Raw genomic sequence first — 18,325 nt, forward strand, 5'->3', positions numbered from 1 at the left:
ACATTTGTGGTTTAATGTTGTTAATAATTTAGCCCACGGAATTGGTTTTTGCTTTCAATTATGAGAGATATAGTAACTTTGCTTTTTTTAAGTTTTTATTTTAGACTCTCTCTCTCAAGATTGTTACCATGATTAATTATTAAATCATGCCTTCGTCTAAAGGTTTAAATTGGTAGTGGTCCCATAAAATCTTTCATGTTATCAAAGTAGGAGGTCCAAGTCCAAATCTTTCCGGGCTTCTTATTCACCTCCCTTACTATATGTCTTCGCGCTTATTACTAGGCCAAAATCTGGTCTATGAGTGAGAGTAATGTTATAATATTTAAATGTTCAACCACGCTTTTATCTAACAGTTCAAGTCGGAGGCAGTCCCATAGAATGTCACAATGTATCCGATCAAAAAAGAATGAAATTTCACCTTAAGAAAGTGCAAGTTGGACATTACATTGTGGTTTAATGTTGTTAATAATTAAGCCCCTGGAATTAGTTTTTGCTTTCAATTATGATAGATATAGTAACTTTACTTTTTTAAGTTTTTATTTGGACTCTCTCTCTCTCTCTCTTTCTCTCAAGATTGTTACCATGCTTAAATAGTAAACTACGCCTTCGTCTAAAGTTTAAGTTGGCAGTAATCTTATGAAATCTTACATATTATCAAAGCAGAAGGTCAGAGTCCAAATCTTTCTAGACTTCTTTTTAGCCTCCCTTATTATATACTAGGCTAACATTTAGCCTATGCGCGAGGGAAATGTTATAATATTTAAATGTTTAATCATTCTTTTATTTAACAGTTCAAGTTTTTTGAGCAGCCGGAGACAGTCCCACAGGATTTCACAAAGTATCTGGTTAAAAAAAGAATGAATTTTCACCTTAATAAAGTGCAAGTTGGGCATTACATTCGTGGTTTAATGTTGTTAATGATTGAGCCCCCGGAACTGGTTTTTGCTTTCAATTATGAGAGATATAGTAACTTTGCTTTTTTTAATTCTTTATTTTGGACTCTTTCTCTCTGTACCGAAAGGGGCAAAGTTAATCTCTAATTAATCATATTTTATTTGGAGTAGTTGTCAAACTTTTTTAGAACACAATACACACCCCCTCAAGATTTACGATGCTTAATTATTAAATGACACATTTATCTAAAAATTTAAGATTTTTAGAACAGCTGGAAATCTTAAATAATATTAGAGTAGGAGATCCAAGTCCAAACCTTTCGAGGCTCTTTATTTACCTCCTCATTATATATTTTTGCCGCTTAATACTAGGCCAAAATCCTACTTAAGCTTGAGGGGAAGTGTTATACGTTTTATCTAATTGTTTGAGTTTTTTGAATTGTATGTAGTATCAAAGGAGGAGGTCATAATCCAACTCTTCCCAAGCCCCTCGGTTGCCTCCCTTATCATATATTTTCACGCTTAATACTAAGTCAAAATCAGTTTAAACGTGAGGAGGAGCATCACAGTAATTAAATATTTAATGACGTATTTATCTAGCAGTTTATATTTTTAGGTCAATCAGCGGCGGTCCCACGAAATTTTACGAAGATATCCGGTCAAAAAAAAAGAATGAATTCTCACCTTAATCAAGTGCAAGTGGGGCATTACTTTTTTTAATCCCTTGCGAGATGATCTTTTCTCTTAACTTATCTTGCACGTCTTTACACACGCAAGACAAGTGGACGATCGTGGTATTGCCTAAAAGCTTGTGGGTTAGGTTGTCCTTGTCGCTAAACAGTTATTGGGGGAGAAAAAGTGCTCATGATTATTTGTTTATGCTAAGGATTAAATTAACTTTACATTTGATGGAGTTGTTGAACTAGCAAAATCTCCTCGGGCCGCGAAATACGCTCTCGTGTTCAACCTATGTCGTCTCTAATGGCGACATGGTTTGAAAGTCTCGACAAGTTGGAGGAGGTCTCCAAATCCAATTTTGGCTTGAGTGAATTAGGGGCTAATCGCATAAAGCATGACTTTTTGGCTCGCGGGGGTCACGTGACATGTGTTACGAGGGACCGTTTGTACGAAGGAAAACCGTTTTTTGGGAAACTGTTTGTTGACTTTCTGGTGTTTAGATGACGAAAAACTAATCCATCTGCAGAAAAATATTTTCCACGGACTCAAAATAACAAGCTTTAATTGAGGAAAAAATTGAGGGAAAATGACTTTCTCTTATGGTAAAAAGGAAATTACTTTCCCTAAATTACCAAACAAAAAAAATCTAATCATCTTCCTTGGAAAACGATTATCATGAAAAATATTTATCGGTATCATGAAATTTTCGGTAAAACAAACGCACCTATATTATTATTTAATTGTTCTCTATTGGCTCATAGGAATAGTTCTTTGGCACCTAGGATAAGCATGATCTTGGAGCATTATCCGTAGAGATTGGAAAGTCCATGCAACTTGACATTGCAAGGATCATTTGATTGGATTATTATTACATTATAAAATTTGCAAGAGGGGGAAGATATTTATATAGCTAGTGTAACGATGGGGACCCGCTTATATATTTCTTGTTTTTATGGTGAGAAAGCCTGCTTTCCATGGATTAGATCAAACGTGAATCAAAACTTGAGTGGCTCGACCCAGATATGATATTATTTGTACAAGATGATATTGGGAAATGGACTTATAGCATGCATGTAAGATTTCATTTATTTAGCCCCATCAATGGATACGATAGAATATCACTATACTTGTCAGGGGATTACTTTATTTTTTGCGAGATTTTCGCAGATGTACATGAGGTTGCATAGATTCTACTTTATATAACCATATAAATGGGAAAAAAAAACTGTTCCATATCCCATAGAACAAGGGAATGTATGACCGCCCTGACGTCAACCATAGCCTTTGACATTCTTTCAAGTAACAATAACAACTAATAATAATTATAGCTGCACCATATTTATAATACTAATTTTCCAAGGGAACATGCTCTGGTTAGTCTATGATTGCTCAAATTAGCATAAATCAGTGCAGAAATTCTTGAATAGTTATTGACTAAGATGTGCAAAGACAAAGAACAATATCACTATCAAGTCATTGGATGCAAGCCAATTTGTTCTGATTCATATTTTCCACCCTTCTTCATCAAGATTACTGTTGGACAATGAAAACCCAACTTCATTGTTTCCAGCAGCTTTTGGAAACTTGGGGCAAGTGATGAAACAATGGGCCGTGTTGCTCATGGTATCCGGAAGTGGCGACCCATTTAGATTCTTGTGTTGAATGATAGAGAAAGCCAACTGGGGAAGGTATCATCTTTGGATGTATTGAGATTCCATATCTCTTCACTAAACTATGATGGCTCAAGCAGCTTTGGGACAACTTTGCCATGTGCACTCCAACATCTGAGCTTACAAGGGAAGTATTGGGTAAAAGGAGAAAGAGGACAACTTGAGTTAAATCATCTACCAAAGCCAAAAGGGGATGGTCAATAGGGACATGTTTTAGAGAAGAATGTGAAAGGGTATTTAGAAGTCTGGTCCTTAGGAGGGATGAGAAAACTGGTCTAGAGTACCGCTTGACTGCTGCATAAAAAAATAAAAACAAATAGATTGGGAGGGTCATTGACTAAAGAAGTTTAAGACTTGATTGCATCGTGTTAATTTAATTATGGTAGATGACTTGACGAAATAGTGTTCATTAGAGAAAATTAGCATAGAAAGACGAAATAGTCAAAAGAAAAAAAGGAAAGCAAAGAAAAAAAAAAGTATCAGTCAACAAAGTCAAAATTAAGTTGGGGGGAGGAAAAAGGAGAGATTATGTTTGACCTACCAAGGACATGTACTCAATATTCTATCATGACCCAAAGACATGGAATTGGCACTAAAGTTTATAACAGTGTCAGTTGCCAAGAGTGACTTTTTTTCTTTGAACTTAGTCAATAGATTCATGACATGAAAAGCACATCAAGGAGAATTAGTGTCACCTAGCACAATTAAGAGCACAACTCGAGAATATTGGGAAAATGGCACGCTTACAATCATACTAATCTGTCTTAATGAAAAGACTTGCACTTATCTGCGGCTAGGAGCATAATCAAGCTGAGTTGGACCAATACAATGTGAGCTCGAGCTCGGCTCACTTACTAGTTGCTTGAAATTCAACTCGAGCTCGATCGAGTATTAATTATCGTGCTCGAGCTTGACTAGATTAGAAAATCGACATGCTCGAGCTCGACTCAAATTACAATCAATTCATAAATATAAACTCGAGTTCGAGCTTTTATAAGATCGAATATTTTGTAATGTTAAGTGTCTATCTTTGTAATAATTACATATTTTCAACAAATTGTGAAATCTCAATCGAGCTCACGAGCCACTCCCGTTTGCTTCTGCGTCTTCAGCAGCTTCGAACATGGTAAGACCCTCCCCCTCTGTGAAATTGTGAAGGAGGTATCTTTCGAGGTGAAGAAGCGGCAACCCGGAAGTTCCAAGCTTTTCTGGTAATGTACTCTTTCATCTTATAGATTCTAATGGCTTGATAGTGTCGGAGGCAGAGGAAGAACGAGTTGTCCATGTTCTTTCCGCAGAACCCAATACTGAAGACTTGTCCACCATGGCTGTAATAGTTGTTTTCGGAGCACGTTGTGTTGTTTCTGGATAATGGGTGTTCGTTGGCAATCCCGTGCGGAGTTTACTGGAGGAATTTCGAAGATTGCATTTTGTGTGTTTGATGAAATGCTTCTGTGAGAAGTTTGATCTAGCTACGTTGCTGGTGGAGGGGAACTATGGTGGAGATGATGGTGGGTGAGGTGATGGACATGGTGGTTGGATCATGATTGTGGGGAAAATTGTACTTTATGAAAAGAGCTAGATAATGGTATTCATTTTCATGCCGGACGATTTTCTGTTTACTAACGAAATGATGGAAGTTACTAATATGGAATTTCTAAATTACCATTAATTTTGAGAACTAACGATCACATCCGAAACACCCTGGTTTCAGGATTTTCATTCCTTGTCTCTTCCCTGTTTACTTGGATTGCTTGGTGATGGAGCCCTCTAGGTGATTCTATTTTCTTAACATTGTAAGATTGATCCTCTACGTCATTTTTGTTTGTGCATAATATTACAAATATTCGAATAACCAATCAATAGCTACCTCGTAGGATGGTACCTCTCTTTAAGCAATTATTAATGAAGCTAATGCGTCTTTTTCCTTGTTGCTTGCGATATGACATTAAGGAGAAACTTGTGACCTTGAAGTTTGATCTTTTTTGTCTTTGGGAGGAACTTGTCTAGTTATCGATGTACCAAATCGTGTCACTTCTGTTGCTTATCATGCGCTTGACAAAAATGGGTTTTTTTCCCCGTAGGTGCTACGGTTTCAGAAAGAAAGAGATGCTAGCTTTCTTTGTTTGATTGAATACACTTGCTGGTGCACAGGTTCATGAAGTTCAAAGATAAAGCTACATTCTTCGGTGGTCTCTCATTTCTCTTCGCTCAGCCTTGCCTTCGCCACCGCCACCGTGAGCTTGCCTGCCGTGTGTGACCTAGTCATCGAGTCCTAACCACAGTCGCCTTCCTCTTAATTTCTGTGTCTCGACTATAGAGTGTTCCGTTATTGATGATTGGCCGCACATTGAGCCAGATCTGGCTCTGCTCTCTTGACTAGAGCCAAAATTGACGAAAATTACCAAAAAAGTTTTCAACCTATTTTAATTTGTTCAATATGAAAATATTTAATGTAGTCCTTTTATTAATTTAATTCCAGGGACTATATTGAATATTTTCATATAGTTTACAGACTACATTAAACATGTACCAAAGTTCAGGGACCACATTGTACAAATTAAAAGTTCAGAGACATATTGCACATTGGGCCAAAGTTCAGGGACTGTTTGTATCATTATCCCGCTGGACTATATGTTGTCATGTATTTATCTACCACCCACAAAAGCACTTTGTTCTATTGTAATCATCTCTAGGAGTCATGGCTTAAGACGGTTAGCCATCATTTTTGAAATAATCTTGTAACTAAAGTTGCACATGCTAATTGGCTTGAATTGTGAGATGTTCTCTAGGCTGGCTACTTTCGGAATAAGTACAATATGTGTCAAGTTAAGGGAGGGATCGAAAGTATCTGTAGTGAAGAAATTATCCACCATTTCGAACACATCTTGCAAAATTTCGGTCCAGTAATGATGATAGAATTGCCCGTTAAGCCCATCCAAACCAGGTGCCTTAGTTGCTCCCATTTGAAACACTGCTTCTTTTATTTCCTCTAATGATACTTTCCTCATCAAGGCCACATTCATATCATCATGGACAAGGTTTGGACATTGATCAAGTAAGGGTTGGAAATTTCTGGGCCCCACTATAGTGTATAGGGATCTGTAGAATTGCCTGATATGTTGCTTTAGTGTTTTAGGATCACGACACCACTGATTATCCTCTACTTTCAACATTGATATTTGATTTCGTGCTCTTTGTTGGACTATAGTGGCATGAAAATATTTAGTATTTTTGTCCCCTCACCTTAGCCAGTTTATTTGGAATCTCTTAATCCAGTACATCTCTTCTTGCCTCCATAATCTCTTAATGCATTTTTCGCTGGGATTCCTCCCTTTAGTCGATCCCATTAGTGTTAATAGTTACTTTAGTTAGCCTCTTCATCAAATGCTCAATTTGCTTTCGAGCATTGGAAAATTTCCTTTTACTCCAGGTCCCCAACACACTAGCCACCTTCCTAGATTTCCTCCTTAAGTCTCCACGCGGGCAGTATTCATCATGCTAGGCCTTTTTATCGATTTCCTCACATTTCAGGTCTTCTACCCAAAATGCCTCAAAGCGGAACTCCTTTTTCCTCTTGGTTGTCTTCGAGCGAAGTGTAAGGAAAAGAGGAAAGAACCTATAGCTGGTAGAGCATAGGCCTCCGCGTTTGGAAATTCCACTTTCCACTCTAAGTTGCATACTGCCCTATCCAGACGTTTCCTTATCAAGGCTTCCCCTTCTCTATTGTTGGACCACGTATATGCATATCCCTTGCTTGCAATATCCATTAACGAGCAATCATTCAACATTTTCCAAAAGGCCACCATTCTATAATTATCTGCCCCTTGTCCTCCAGCTTGTTCCCAGCCATATCTAAATTCATCAAAGTCACCCATACAAATCCATGGTAGAATATTGGTGTGGTGGATAGCCATTAGCTCATTCCATAAACGTAGTCTTGCCTAAAAATTAGTGGAGGCAAGTAAAAATGATATTCACCTTTGAGTTCCACATATGGGGTCCCTGCAAGTAATGTCAATCAGCTCCTTAGAGTAGTCCTATACTTCCATTGATATCTCCTCTTTCTAGGGGTGATCAGTTCCCGGTCCAGTTCCCTTTTTTTAGAACTGTCTGGTCCGGTTCCCGACGGTTCAATGGAACCAGTGAAAGATAACGGTAATACATCGAAAGAACAAGAACCAAGTAACATGCATTCGCCTTTGCTCTTTCCCAGCAAAAGAACAAAAAGTGTGAGCATGACACACTTAACTAATAATACCCTTTGACATAGCCAAATGGCCGTGAAAGGCATACATCACATGAGAGTGGCTTGCCTCGAATTTTATTCAAAGCCCCTCTTATGATCTCTGCGTGGCCATTTGATGTGGGACACTTGATATTCGCATGGAGACACAACAACAGAGCCAAGCCAAAAGTCCCACATCGAACGCGTTCACATAGAAGGCTGGACACCCCAATAGAGAAAAGCCATACACACGGAGAGTCCCACATCGAATAGGAATGAAGAAACCGTAAAAGGGGTTGTGCATAAAACCCAAGCCATGTACGGTAATTAAAGTTCAAATGCTTAATTTTGAACCTTTTAAAGAAATAAAATTAAAATTTTAAAAATAATTGGTCCAGTCCGGTTTCCCCTAGAACTGGGAACCGGACAGGCCCCCCTTAGAACCGCCTAGAACCAGGCCCCCCTTAGAACCGCCTAGAACCAGCCGGTCCGAGCGGTTTCTGGTTCGGGCGGTTCCCACCGCTACCTCTTCCCACATAATTACCATTCCCCCTGCTATTGCAATAGAGTCGCTAATGATTAACTTCTTGAACTTAAGCTATTGTTTCAACCTAACCACCGTTGATCTTTTATTCTTGATCTCCATGAGGAACATCAAATTGGGCCTTTTAAGAGCCACTAGGGCTCAGAGATGCTTGAACGTTAGGGTGGAGCCCAGTCCCTGACAGTTCGAGCTTAATACTTTAATTTTTCCTTCGGTGGCTTATTAATGTTAGCCACCAAAGCCCATTCCTGAACCCCTTCATCCACCTGAATAGGAGTGTCGAGGAGAAGTGTCTTATCAATATCACTCGCATCTATCCCTTTTGTACTATTTGGTTTTCTTGATCTTCTTTGTTGCTAGGGGAGTATGGCTCTTCTCGCCTTTTTTATGTGGGACGGATGTGCCTTTAGAAGAAGTTGTCGAGCATGATGAGTCTAGGAGTAGCAGCCGAGTACCTTTGGAACTATTCCCTTTTGCCGTCATCGACCCCTCAACTATGCATTTTCCTTTTGCTTTTGATGATTCTAACAACTGAAACTCAATGGGATTTCCCAGTTGCATATCATAGTTTTCAATGGGGGCTAGGGTTTCCTTGGTATAAGTCAATATTGATGTTTTTCTGGAACTGTTTCTTCTTCTTCGAGTGGATCAACTTCCCCATAATATAACTTCCAGAAAAGACTATTCTCACGCGCTTCCACTTTCAGCCAATAGCTGAAGTTTCCGAGTCCCTCTTCCCCAGGCTCTTGCTCTTTATAGGGGATCTCCTCACAATTTGGGGCATAGTGGCCTATGCATCCACACGGATAGGAGTAATAGGGGAGTCGCTTATACTTGAAATCAACCCATACTTGATCATCATTGTCAAAATTCATAATAGTTCCTAGCCACAAAGGACTAGATAACTCTATGAGCACCTGCGCTCTTCCCACTTTGCATGGACTACCATCTTTTCCATCTATTTTTAGCTCCACCACCTTTCCAATCTTCCCTACCACCTCCATCATAGTTTCTTCGTGATGCGAAGTACTAGTAATCCAAGGACTTGCACCCAAAATTCACAATGGGTAAAAACATGTCGATGGATACGTACCTTAGGTTGAAGTTTCTATAGGATGAGCAAATTGCTAGAGAAACACCATGGACTAGCTTCCAAAACTCTCTTCAAAACAACTTTTGTTTTGAACGTGAACGAGAGGATGCCCGATTGCAATGGTTCGCATACCATATTTTCAGTCTTCCACGCCACGCCTTCTTCATTGTGGATAAAATGACCTAAAGGTTTATGCTTGGCCTGGAATATACTTTCCCTAGTAAAATCATATTGCATGCTTTCCATTTTTCCACAGGAATTTCTTCAAACACGTTGGCTAAAAATTTTTCTGTCCACATTTGCCCCATTTTTTTACATAGCACAGCCATTCTCCGTTCCTTTTCTAACTCCACCATTTCTTGCACTATATTATAGTTGCTCCTCCCAAAGTGACCCTACAACACACCATACAGGTTCATCCAAGAGGAAGACCCATTCTGGAACACGAGAGGTACCTGTTACCGACCTGGACAGGGACTACCTTTCTGCGTTTTCCTCCAACTTGGCGCCGAAGCTTGATCCTAAGCAACGTTGGCTGTAACGTGACTAAAGGTATTATGGATGAAAGGAGCTCTAGGCCAAATAATATCACCTGCCGCTAGCCGGGAGCTGCAGGATGTCTTGGGGTGTCGCCATTTTTTAAGGTTCGTGGTTAGGGGTGGAATAGGTTTTTTTGCCAGTCACGTTACTGGATAATGGGGATTGTGGGTCAGGATGATGATACGCAGCTTGCTCTTAGGGTTCTTTGAGGTGGTAATGGAAAAGGCTTGACCTCGCCTTGCCGGCCTTGGGCTTGGCCTCACCTCGCCTCGCCATATCTAGCAAGGCTTGACCTCGCCTTGCTGGCCTCGAGCGAGAGACTGAGCCTCGCCTCGCTGGATCCAGCGCAGTGGAGCCTCGCCCAGGGCAAGGGAGGCTCGAGCTTGCCAGCCATGGACGAGCTCATTCCTTGCTTGTGGCCAGCAGTAGAGAAAAAAAGAAAAAATTATAAAAAATCAAAGAAAAAGAAAAAAAAGAAAAGAAAAATAAAAAATAATTAAAAAGAAAAGGAATGTGAAGGAGTGTAGAGAGTAAAGAAATGGAAAATGTTTTACTGAGGGAAAATGTTTTCCTTGACTAGTTTATTTTTTATGAACCGAACGTCAGAAAATCCCTAAAACATTTTCTTGGAAGTTGTTTTTCGCGAAACGAACAGAGCCTTAATAAGCAATATTCGGACTTTCCTTATGGGATTCACGTATGATAGTCACCGAGGAACATCGTAGAAACTTAGCATAGGACCTGAATGACTCTTTCATGTTGGTGGCATGTCATGTACTACAATAATACTGGTCAAGTTGTTCAATTATATTATTTGCAGGACTCCGAAAACTATTTGCTGGTAGACTTTAGTCATCATCTGCATATAGAATCATTGTGATGACAATTAGAGTCTCTAAGCTAGCAAGAGAGAAGTTCATACAAAACTCGCAAAATCGTCATTCTCCACCACCGATGACTTGTCGTCAACGTTAACCATATGGTATATCGTAAAAATATACTCTGAAACGAAACTAGCTGTGCAGACCGGAACCATGCTAGTATTCAAGTCAACAGAACAAGTTCTTTTTGGCCAACGGGGGTGATCCATCATTCAAAAAGCAAAACAAGATTTGCGAATACTCTCCTGTTCTCATCCGTCTTTAATGGTGAGTTGAATAAGCATAAAATCTGAACAATGTTTTGGCTGCTGTAAAGATTTCGGAGAATTTATGATTGATAAAATGCCATGCATCGAAGATAAAAATATTGGAATGAAACACATCAGAATTTGGTTAAGAATAAGACATACATTTAATTAGCAATTTTCGAAATGTCCCGGGGCATTCCCATGCACGAGCCGCCGCCGACTAGAAACATAGGAGAATCTTTAGCTAGGCCTGTCAAATGGTGGGTCGGATCGGGTTTGGATCGGGTCATAAATGGTCCGACCCAAATTGACCCATTAACCCGTTTATGACCCATTTATGCGTAATGCAATTTTCTTGACCAATACCCGACCCGATCCATACCCGATTAGACCCATATTGCTAAAATATTTTCATATTTAATTAAATATAGAAAAATTCATACCCAAGCTGAAATGAGAGTGCGGAGTGAGTGAGTGCAAAAATGAGTGAGGGCGAGAGAGATGCGTTGAGTTTAAATCAGTTGTAAACTCATTACGATCCATTTAACACTAATATAAAACTTCTACCCATTTATGACCCATTTACTAAATATAACCAACCCATTTATGACCCATTTATTAATATATGGATTAAAAAATGGGTTTATGACCCATTTTGATAGGTCTATCTTTAGCCTATGACGTCAACCGTCTTGCCACGTCATCGGTGAGACAGTCCATCCAGCTCGCGACACGTGGCTTTCGGGACCCGCCCGTCAGAAATTTTCAAAGAGCCCCTCCCCTCTCCCCGCTCTCCCCGTTACTGTTTCTCCGTTTTGCTCCCTCCGTTTCCGCCTCGAGAAGACACGAAGGCTTCATTTCTCTCTCGATCTCTTCCCCTCCGTCCCTCTCTCCACGACCCAAAAAGGCACCACCACGCTCTGCTCTCTCCCTTCCTCCTTCCTTCGCTTCGCTCTGCTCCGTCTCTCCGTCCCCTCTTCGCGCGACCTCGCCCCCCCTCCTTCGCTCGAAGCTCGACCCGCCCCTTTCTGTCGTCCGCGTCCGGCTCAGGTTAGGGTTTCTCCCCCCCTCTCTTCCTCGAAGCGAGCGCTCCGCTCTCCCCTCTCTCTCCGTCTCTCTTCACGACACCCCTGCTTCACTTCGCGACCTCTGCTCCCTCCCCCCTCCTACTTCGCGACCCCCCTCTTTCTCGGGAATTTCAAAGGGACCAAAAGTGCCGGTGCCTCTCTTCGCGACCGAATAAGCAGCGGCCTCCGCCGTCGCCTCGCGGGGCCCACCGGCAGCTCCGGCTCGTTGTCTCCGTCCGACAGAGCGAAGATCTGCTGGAGGTTAGAGCTTTCCTCCTCTTTCGCGCTTTATATTTGTTGGGGTTCGCGGGAATCATGGTTTTTGCTGGATTGAGATTTTTTTTTGCTGCTGGGGGTGGTGTAGTCCCTTAGGCAGCTAGTTTCGCGCTTTTTTGAAATTAGAACGGTCGCTGAGAGGCATGGGTAGAGAGAGAGAGGGCGCAAACATAGAGTGGAGATGTGTTAGATGAATGATGAATAAAAACCATAAGTCGTCCACGTGTACGTTTGAATATATGTGCAAAAAAAGATAATGGTTGAGCTAGCCTTGTTAATTTTCGAACGTTCTGAATGGATTTAAGTTGAGATTAGTATCAAAATCCGGGTTCATCCATGTGTCTTCTCACCCTTTTGCCGGACACATGTAACCTGTTCGATGAATTTCCCATGAGACCTTGTTATACATCAGTCCCTCTTATTGTTCAAATCTGAGCGTGTATTGATGGGCCCGCAAGAGACACGCGTGGACTAGTATTTTGCTGACGTGTATACACTAGGGTACCCAATATTTTCTGCCCTCCAAGTCTTTTCAGTGCTTCCTGCAATCATCACTCCACCCACTCCCCGTTTGCTTCTGCGTCTTCAGCAACTTCGAACATGGTGAGACCCTCCTCCCTCTCTGAGAAAACGTGAAGTAGCTATATCTTTCAAGGTGAAGAATCAGCAACCCGGAATTTCCAAGCTTTCTGGGTAATGTACTCTTTCATCTTATGGATTCTAATGGTTTGATAGTCTCGGAGGCAGAGGAAGAACGAGTTGTCCATGCTCTTTCCGCGGAACCCAATACTGAAGACTTATCCACCATGGCTGTAATAGCTGTTTTCGGGGCACGTTGTGTTGTTTCCGGATAATGGGTGTTCGTTGGCAATCCCGTGCGGGGTTTAACTGGAGGAATTTCGAAAGATTGCATTTTGGATGTTTGATGAAATGCTTCTGTGAGAAGTGTGATCTAGCAACGTTGCTTGTGGTGGAGATAATTTTATGGTGGCTGTGGCGGCGGCGAGGCGAACTATGGTGGAGATGATGGTGGGTGAGGTGATGGACATGATGGTTGGATCATGGTTGTGGGGAAAATTGTACTATATGAAAAGAGCTAGATAATAGTATTCATTTTCATGCCGGACGATTTGCCGTTTTCTAACGAAATTATGGAAGTTACTAATATGGAATTTCTAAATTACCATTAATTTTGAAAACTACCGATCACATCGGAGACACCCTGGTTTCCGAATTTTCATTTCATGTCTCTTCCCTGTTTACTTGGATTGCTTGGTGATGGAGCCCTCTAGGTGATTCTATTTTCTAAACATTGTAAGATCGATCTTTTACGTCATTTTTATTTGTGCATAATATTACACATATTCGATTAACCCCTCTCTTTAAGCAATTATTAATTTAGCGAATGCGTCCTTTTCTTCGTTGCTTGTGATATGACATTAAGGAGAAACTTGTGACCGTGAAGTTTGATCTTTTTTGTCTCCGGGAGGAACTTGTCTAGTTATCTATGTACCAAACTGTGTCACTTCTGTTGCTTATCATGCACTTGACAAAAATGGGTTTATTTCCCTGTAGGTGCTACAGTTTCAGAAAGAAAGAGATGCTAGCTTTCTTTGTTTGACTGAATACACTTGCTGGTGCGCAGGTTCATGAAATTCAAAGATACTTGATGGTGTACTAGTGGAAATGGACTTGGTTAAGCTACATTCTTTGGTGGTCTTGCTCTGCACGCTCAGCTTTGCAGGCAACAGAGTTTGTTATGCTTTTGACAATACGTCAGTATAGGCAAAATTCTGTTTGTTTACAGGAGCGCATTGCATGAGTGTGTTGTTGAGCTCAAAGGATTGCCTGCCATCCTGCAGGGTCGAGAAGACAATGCTAAAAGTAGGTGAGGAGCTATGGAAAGAATCTCTCCCACTTCACAGAGGATCTTGCCTTTATAAGCTGGAGGGCCTCAAACCTTACACGTGGTATGAAGTGAAGATATCATATCCAGCTTCTGTATGTAAATGTGTTTTCAAGGACTTCCTTTTTCATTATCTCTATACTTGGTGATATATAATTGCTTTGTGTTGAATGACAGATACCTGCTTGCTTCTCTCTGCAACTAACGTGGGGTGATTCGGACTCAGCCATGAACTTGAATAGAAAATTACTTAACACTGAGAAAATAATATTTAAGACGGAGAGCCTCGAATTGATACAGAATCAGGTTCCTACTATCAATGATTATGTCTGCATTGTTGGATATTTGAAAGCCTTACAGTCTTCCATTCTGGTCCAGGGTGGAATGCATGTCCTGGTTACAGTGGAACCTGAAGGAGTTGTTGCCATACGAGATGTAAAGGAGAGAGAATCCATCATCTATAATATAGGTAACTCATAGTAAAGCCGTTCCTGCAATTACCCTTTAAATCATTGTCAATTTAATAAGAGAAGATAACCATATTCCAAGTGTAGTCATCATGCAGTCCTTCATAATGACATTGTATGGGCTGCTAATTTAATGCTTTTTCATGTACTTTCACATGGCTTGTTGGTTTTACTATCAAAAGACATAATGGAAATTTCACTATTGCACATATAATATGCTGTAATGAATCAAAAAGATTTTTCTTATAAATTGTTGATGCTGTGATTACCAACTGTGTCATGGTTATCTGATATGTCTATAGTTGAAGACATCGAAGATAAAGGAGGGAAACTCAACTGACAATGTTTCTCCTTAAACCTCGAGTTGTCTACATCTATCTTGCTAAAAAGTAGTGGTTGATAGAGGAGAAGCATATTAAGTGTTTGTAGTGGAAGTCCTACATGTATGGCGCATGACATGATTATCGTAAGCATCTTCGAGCAATCTGAGGAATTCTTAGATCATGGAGTTCCCTAATCTCGCAGACACCGGTTACCAGGCATTTAACGGCCCCTGCAATTGTGAATGGTCCTATAAAGTTTCTGATATCACTGGACTCATGAAATTCATGTAAAGATATGCACTTGCATCTGTAACAATTGTCTGATTTGAGAATAGAATCTACACACACACACACACACACACACAGAGTTAAATGAGAAAGAATATTGCAAGTTTCTTTTGAAATGCAAATTGAGTATGGTATTTTTCCACAAGATATTCCACAATACTCTTTGTGAGACATTCTTGTGGATGATGAAATATCCATCAATCTTGCCAAAACAAAAAGATAGACATCTAATGGTTACTAAAAAAGAAAAGGGAGAATTTCCATAAAATACTGAACTGAAATAGATGGAATTGGAATATGATCTTGAAGAAATCACTTCTAACCCTCTATAAAGAAAGACAACAAAAAAATGGAGTTTAAGGAAGAAACCGTTTTACTCTCAAGAAGATTCTATACAATTAGCTTGCTAGCTTTTTCCACACCAAGTCGATGGCACAAAGTGAAGATTCTGACAAATGAAGGAAAAGTTATCATTTATGCTTCTATGTTTCTCATTGTTGCATATTATTTTACATGCTCAAAATATTAGATGTACTTATATTATGATTCAATGAATATTACAACTTTATGTTTGATGTTTCTTTTAAACAGAGGATAAACCTACATGATGAGATTAATAATCACTTCAAAAAGTACTCCATGTAAACTCTGGTGGAGAATCTTATTGATGTGACTATTAATATTATTATAACTTTTTGCTTATTATTTCTCTCGTAAAAATTCACGTTGATACCAACATTTAGAATAATATAACAAATATAATCTTGGACCTGTGCAGGGTGCAGACATCTTGTAGAATAATATAATAAATATAGTCTTAGACCCTAGCAAGGCATGGGCATCTTGCTAGTTATCACATAAGTTCGCTTACCGTTTGGTCTTGACAATCATCCTCTACTTTCTGATTTTGTATAACTCACTAATGGTACAAGAATAAACCATCAGTAGAATTTTCGTCAGTGTATTATTTACTTGCAACATAAGAAAACTTATATAATTTCTGACGGAATCCCTTGTGACTCCAATGGCAGTTTGTGATGAACTCTTACTAGGGATCCCACACAAAGCTTGGCCCGTTGGAATTTTGGTCCTGCTTTGCTTGGTAGTGGCATTCATTGTTCCGTCGTTTCTCCCACCATTTCTACTGGCGAAAAGTCGTTCTCAGCAGGAACTTCATGAAGATGTCTCGAAAAATTCTTAGCGAGTGATGTTTTGAGTAGTTGGTGTCTGCTTTTTTCTCATTTTCTTGAAGTGGCAATGAGGTGTAAGAGCTGTCAATCAACTTGGTTCTGCAGCTTCTGCTCTCGTGGGGAGTTTAGCAAAAGTATCGTACTTTTCTTTTCAAAAAAACATCAACAGTGACTCGATTTCGGTTTCAAATGGAGTAGAAGTGGGCACTTTATAAATTAATGAAATGATTGGGGATACACTCTGCGTACGTGCACGCCATTTGTGTGCCTTTTGTTATCCGATCGTGATTTCTAACGACAGGATAGAAAGCGATATTTGGAAGTGTCCACAGCATCGGACGTGGCCTCGGTTTCATGATCCACAACATATTGAAAATGGAATCCAGTATATCGAATGTATTTTACAGGTAGCGCGTTGGAATTACAGGGAATTGAACTGTGTTTCATGGGAAGGATCGAGATGAAGATGGTCTCAGTTCATCCTGTAGAATAATAAAGAGGGACTGCACATCAATGTCTAGAACAGGGGCTTGTCCATTGCACAAGCAGATGGCTCGTTCTGGGTTGAGCAGAGCATATGTGTCTTTAAAGCGCACAAAAGCCACTGAAAAAAGTTCCTGGCAATAAAGTGAACTCATTCCATGGGTATGAACATGGAAAGTGTTTGTATGAATGATCACATTTCATTTTTGTAGGTCCAAATGAGGCTGATCCAGACAAGAACTTAGACCATTCAACTCACATATGACTTTCTGTCCAAAAAAAAAAAAACAAAAGTTAACTTATGATTGATTATCGAGATTGTAAGTATAATATAGGCGCTGTTAACGAGTGTCTCTGGAGCACTCAATAAGAACTTAAAGATAGAGAATAATTTTCAATGTACATCCAACAACAACATGAGGATTGAAAATGTTTTATCATTTAGCACATCGTGGGTAACAAAACACAAGATTAAAAGCATAATTAATATTTCTTTTGTCGAGTACGAGGGGCACATTTCAGCAAAACCCATGTAGTGTTTGCATTTTCACCTTTTGGGAATGAGAAAACTTTCTTTTCGATACTTCCGAACACAACTTAACGTCACTCCTGTACCCATGAAAGCCAAACCAACTCTTGCATTGTCCAGGCATCGCAACTTTTGTATTATTTTAATCGAACAGTTCTTATTCATACAGGAGAACCGCCAGCGTGATCGATTCTATGAGGAAAAGGAAATCTTGATAATAAAATATCGAAAGAAACCCCGACGGGAAGAAATCACGGAGCTAATCATCCCTCGAAACAGGAGATGCGCGAGAACGTGAATTACAGATTCGCGCTGCTCATGGATCTCTTGGGCCTCGGTCACGACTCGTCAACATAAAGAGTAGGGGTGAGCATGGTCCGGGTTGGGCCGGTCCACCCCCTAACCCTAGGACCAACCCGCACAGTGTTGGTCTTCAATTTTTGGGACCGAGGACCGACCCTATTGAGCCTAGGACCGAGGACCGGACCGACCCAATGGGTTCGGTCCGGTCCAGGGTCAACCCGGGACCAACCGATAATTTTTTTATTTCATTTTTTGTACCGGGTTTAACCGGGACCAACCGACCCAATGGGTTCGGATCGGACCGGCGCGGCGAGTGGCGAGCGGCAAAAGGCTAGCAATGAGCGGGACGAGCACTTTCAATAACAAGGCGCAACCCACAAGATGTAAGGAAATTCACGAAAGACTAGCATTTTCACGACCAAATCGCTAGCAAATGTCAACAAAGGGAATATGTTGTTGAGGAAAACTCCTATTGATTTTGAAGTTGACAAAACCTTCCATGTTATTGTAAATCTGATACTTATTCTGAACTATTCTATTCCAGGAATGTATATATATTATGAAAGCTCAGAAGGAAGTTTTTCAGACTTTACAAGCTGGTAAATACATTATTGAAGACCCATATAATCTAAGTTACGAGACTCGAGACACCGAAATTATTGAGCCGAGACGGAGAAATTTTAAGAAGCGGATCTGAGAAGCTGAAATTTTCGAAGCG

The 18,325-nt window shown here is 40.2% G+C and overlaps 1 protein-coding gene and 1 long non-coding RNA gene across 7 annotated transcripts; both read left to right on the forward strand.

Moving 5' to 3' along the window:
* Positions 1-4,325: 4,325 nt before the first annotated feature.
* On the forward strand, positions 4,326-5,665 carry LOC130137948 (uncharacterized). Its single transcript, XR_008816390.1, has 2 exons — positions 4,326-4,452; positions 5,326-5,665. It is a non-coding gene; the product is annotated as an uncharacterized LOC130137948 (long non-coding RNA).
* Positions 5,666-11,973: 6,308 nt separating this feature from the next.
* LOC115674433 (uncharacterized) lies at positions 11,974-16,529 on the forward strand. Of its 6 annotated transcripts, none has more exons than XM_056310659.1 (6): positions 11,974-12,103; positions 13,764-13,893; positions 13,981-14,119; positions 14,202-14,330; positions 14,403-14,493; positions 16,134-16,529. In XM_056310659.1, exons 2-6 carry the CDS (start codon positions 13,805-13,807, stop codon positions 16,301-16,303), a joined length of 618 nt encoding a protein of 205 aa, XP_056166634.1. In that variant the 5' UTR covers positions 11,974-12,103; positions 13,764-13,804; the 3' UTR covers positions 16,304-16,529. The 6 variants fall into 6 exon arrangements, with proteins under 6 accessions (XP_056166634.1, XP_056166631.1, XP_056166632.1 ...); XM_056310656.1 differs by having other exon boundaries at positions 11,976-12,103; positions 13,694-13,893; XM_056310657.1 differs by having other exon boundaries at positions 11,980-12,103; positions 13,703-13,893.
* Positions 16,530-18,325: the final 1,796 nt, after the last annotated feature.

The sequence above is a fragment of the Syzygium oleosum genome, unplaced genomic scaffold, assembly GCF_021117445.2.
Source record: "Syzygium oleosum isolate NSW1041296 unplaced genomic scaffold, Sole_v2.1 Sole_v2.04, whole genome shotgun sequence".
Taxonomy (NCBI): Eukaryota; Viridiplantae; Streptophyta; class Magnoliopsida; order Myrtales; family Myrtaceae; genus Syzygium; species Syzygium oleosum.

What these genes read in the sequence shown, in the direction of transcription:
- LOC115674433 (XM_056310659.1), top strand. Translation starts at nt 13,805, where the DNA reads ATGGACTTGGTTAAGCTACATTCTTTGGTGGTCTTGCTCTGCACGCTC. An exon ending in AGATATCATATCCAGCTTCT is followed by an intron (nt 14,120 to 14,201) that starts GTATGTAAATGT and finishes GTTGAATGACAG; the next exon opens with ATACCTGCTTGCTTCTCTCT. An exon ending in ATCCATCATCTATAATATAG is followed by an intron (nt 14,494 to 16,133) that starts GTAACTCATAGT and finishes CTCCAATGGCAG; the next exon opens with TTTGTGATGAACTCTTACTA.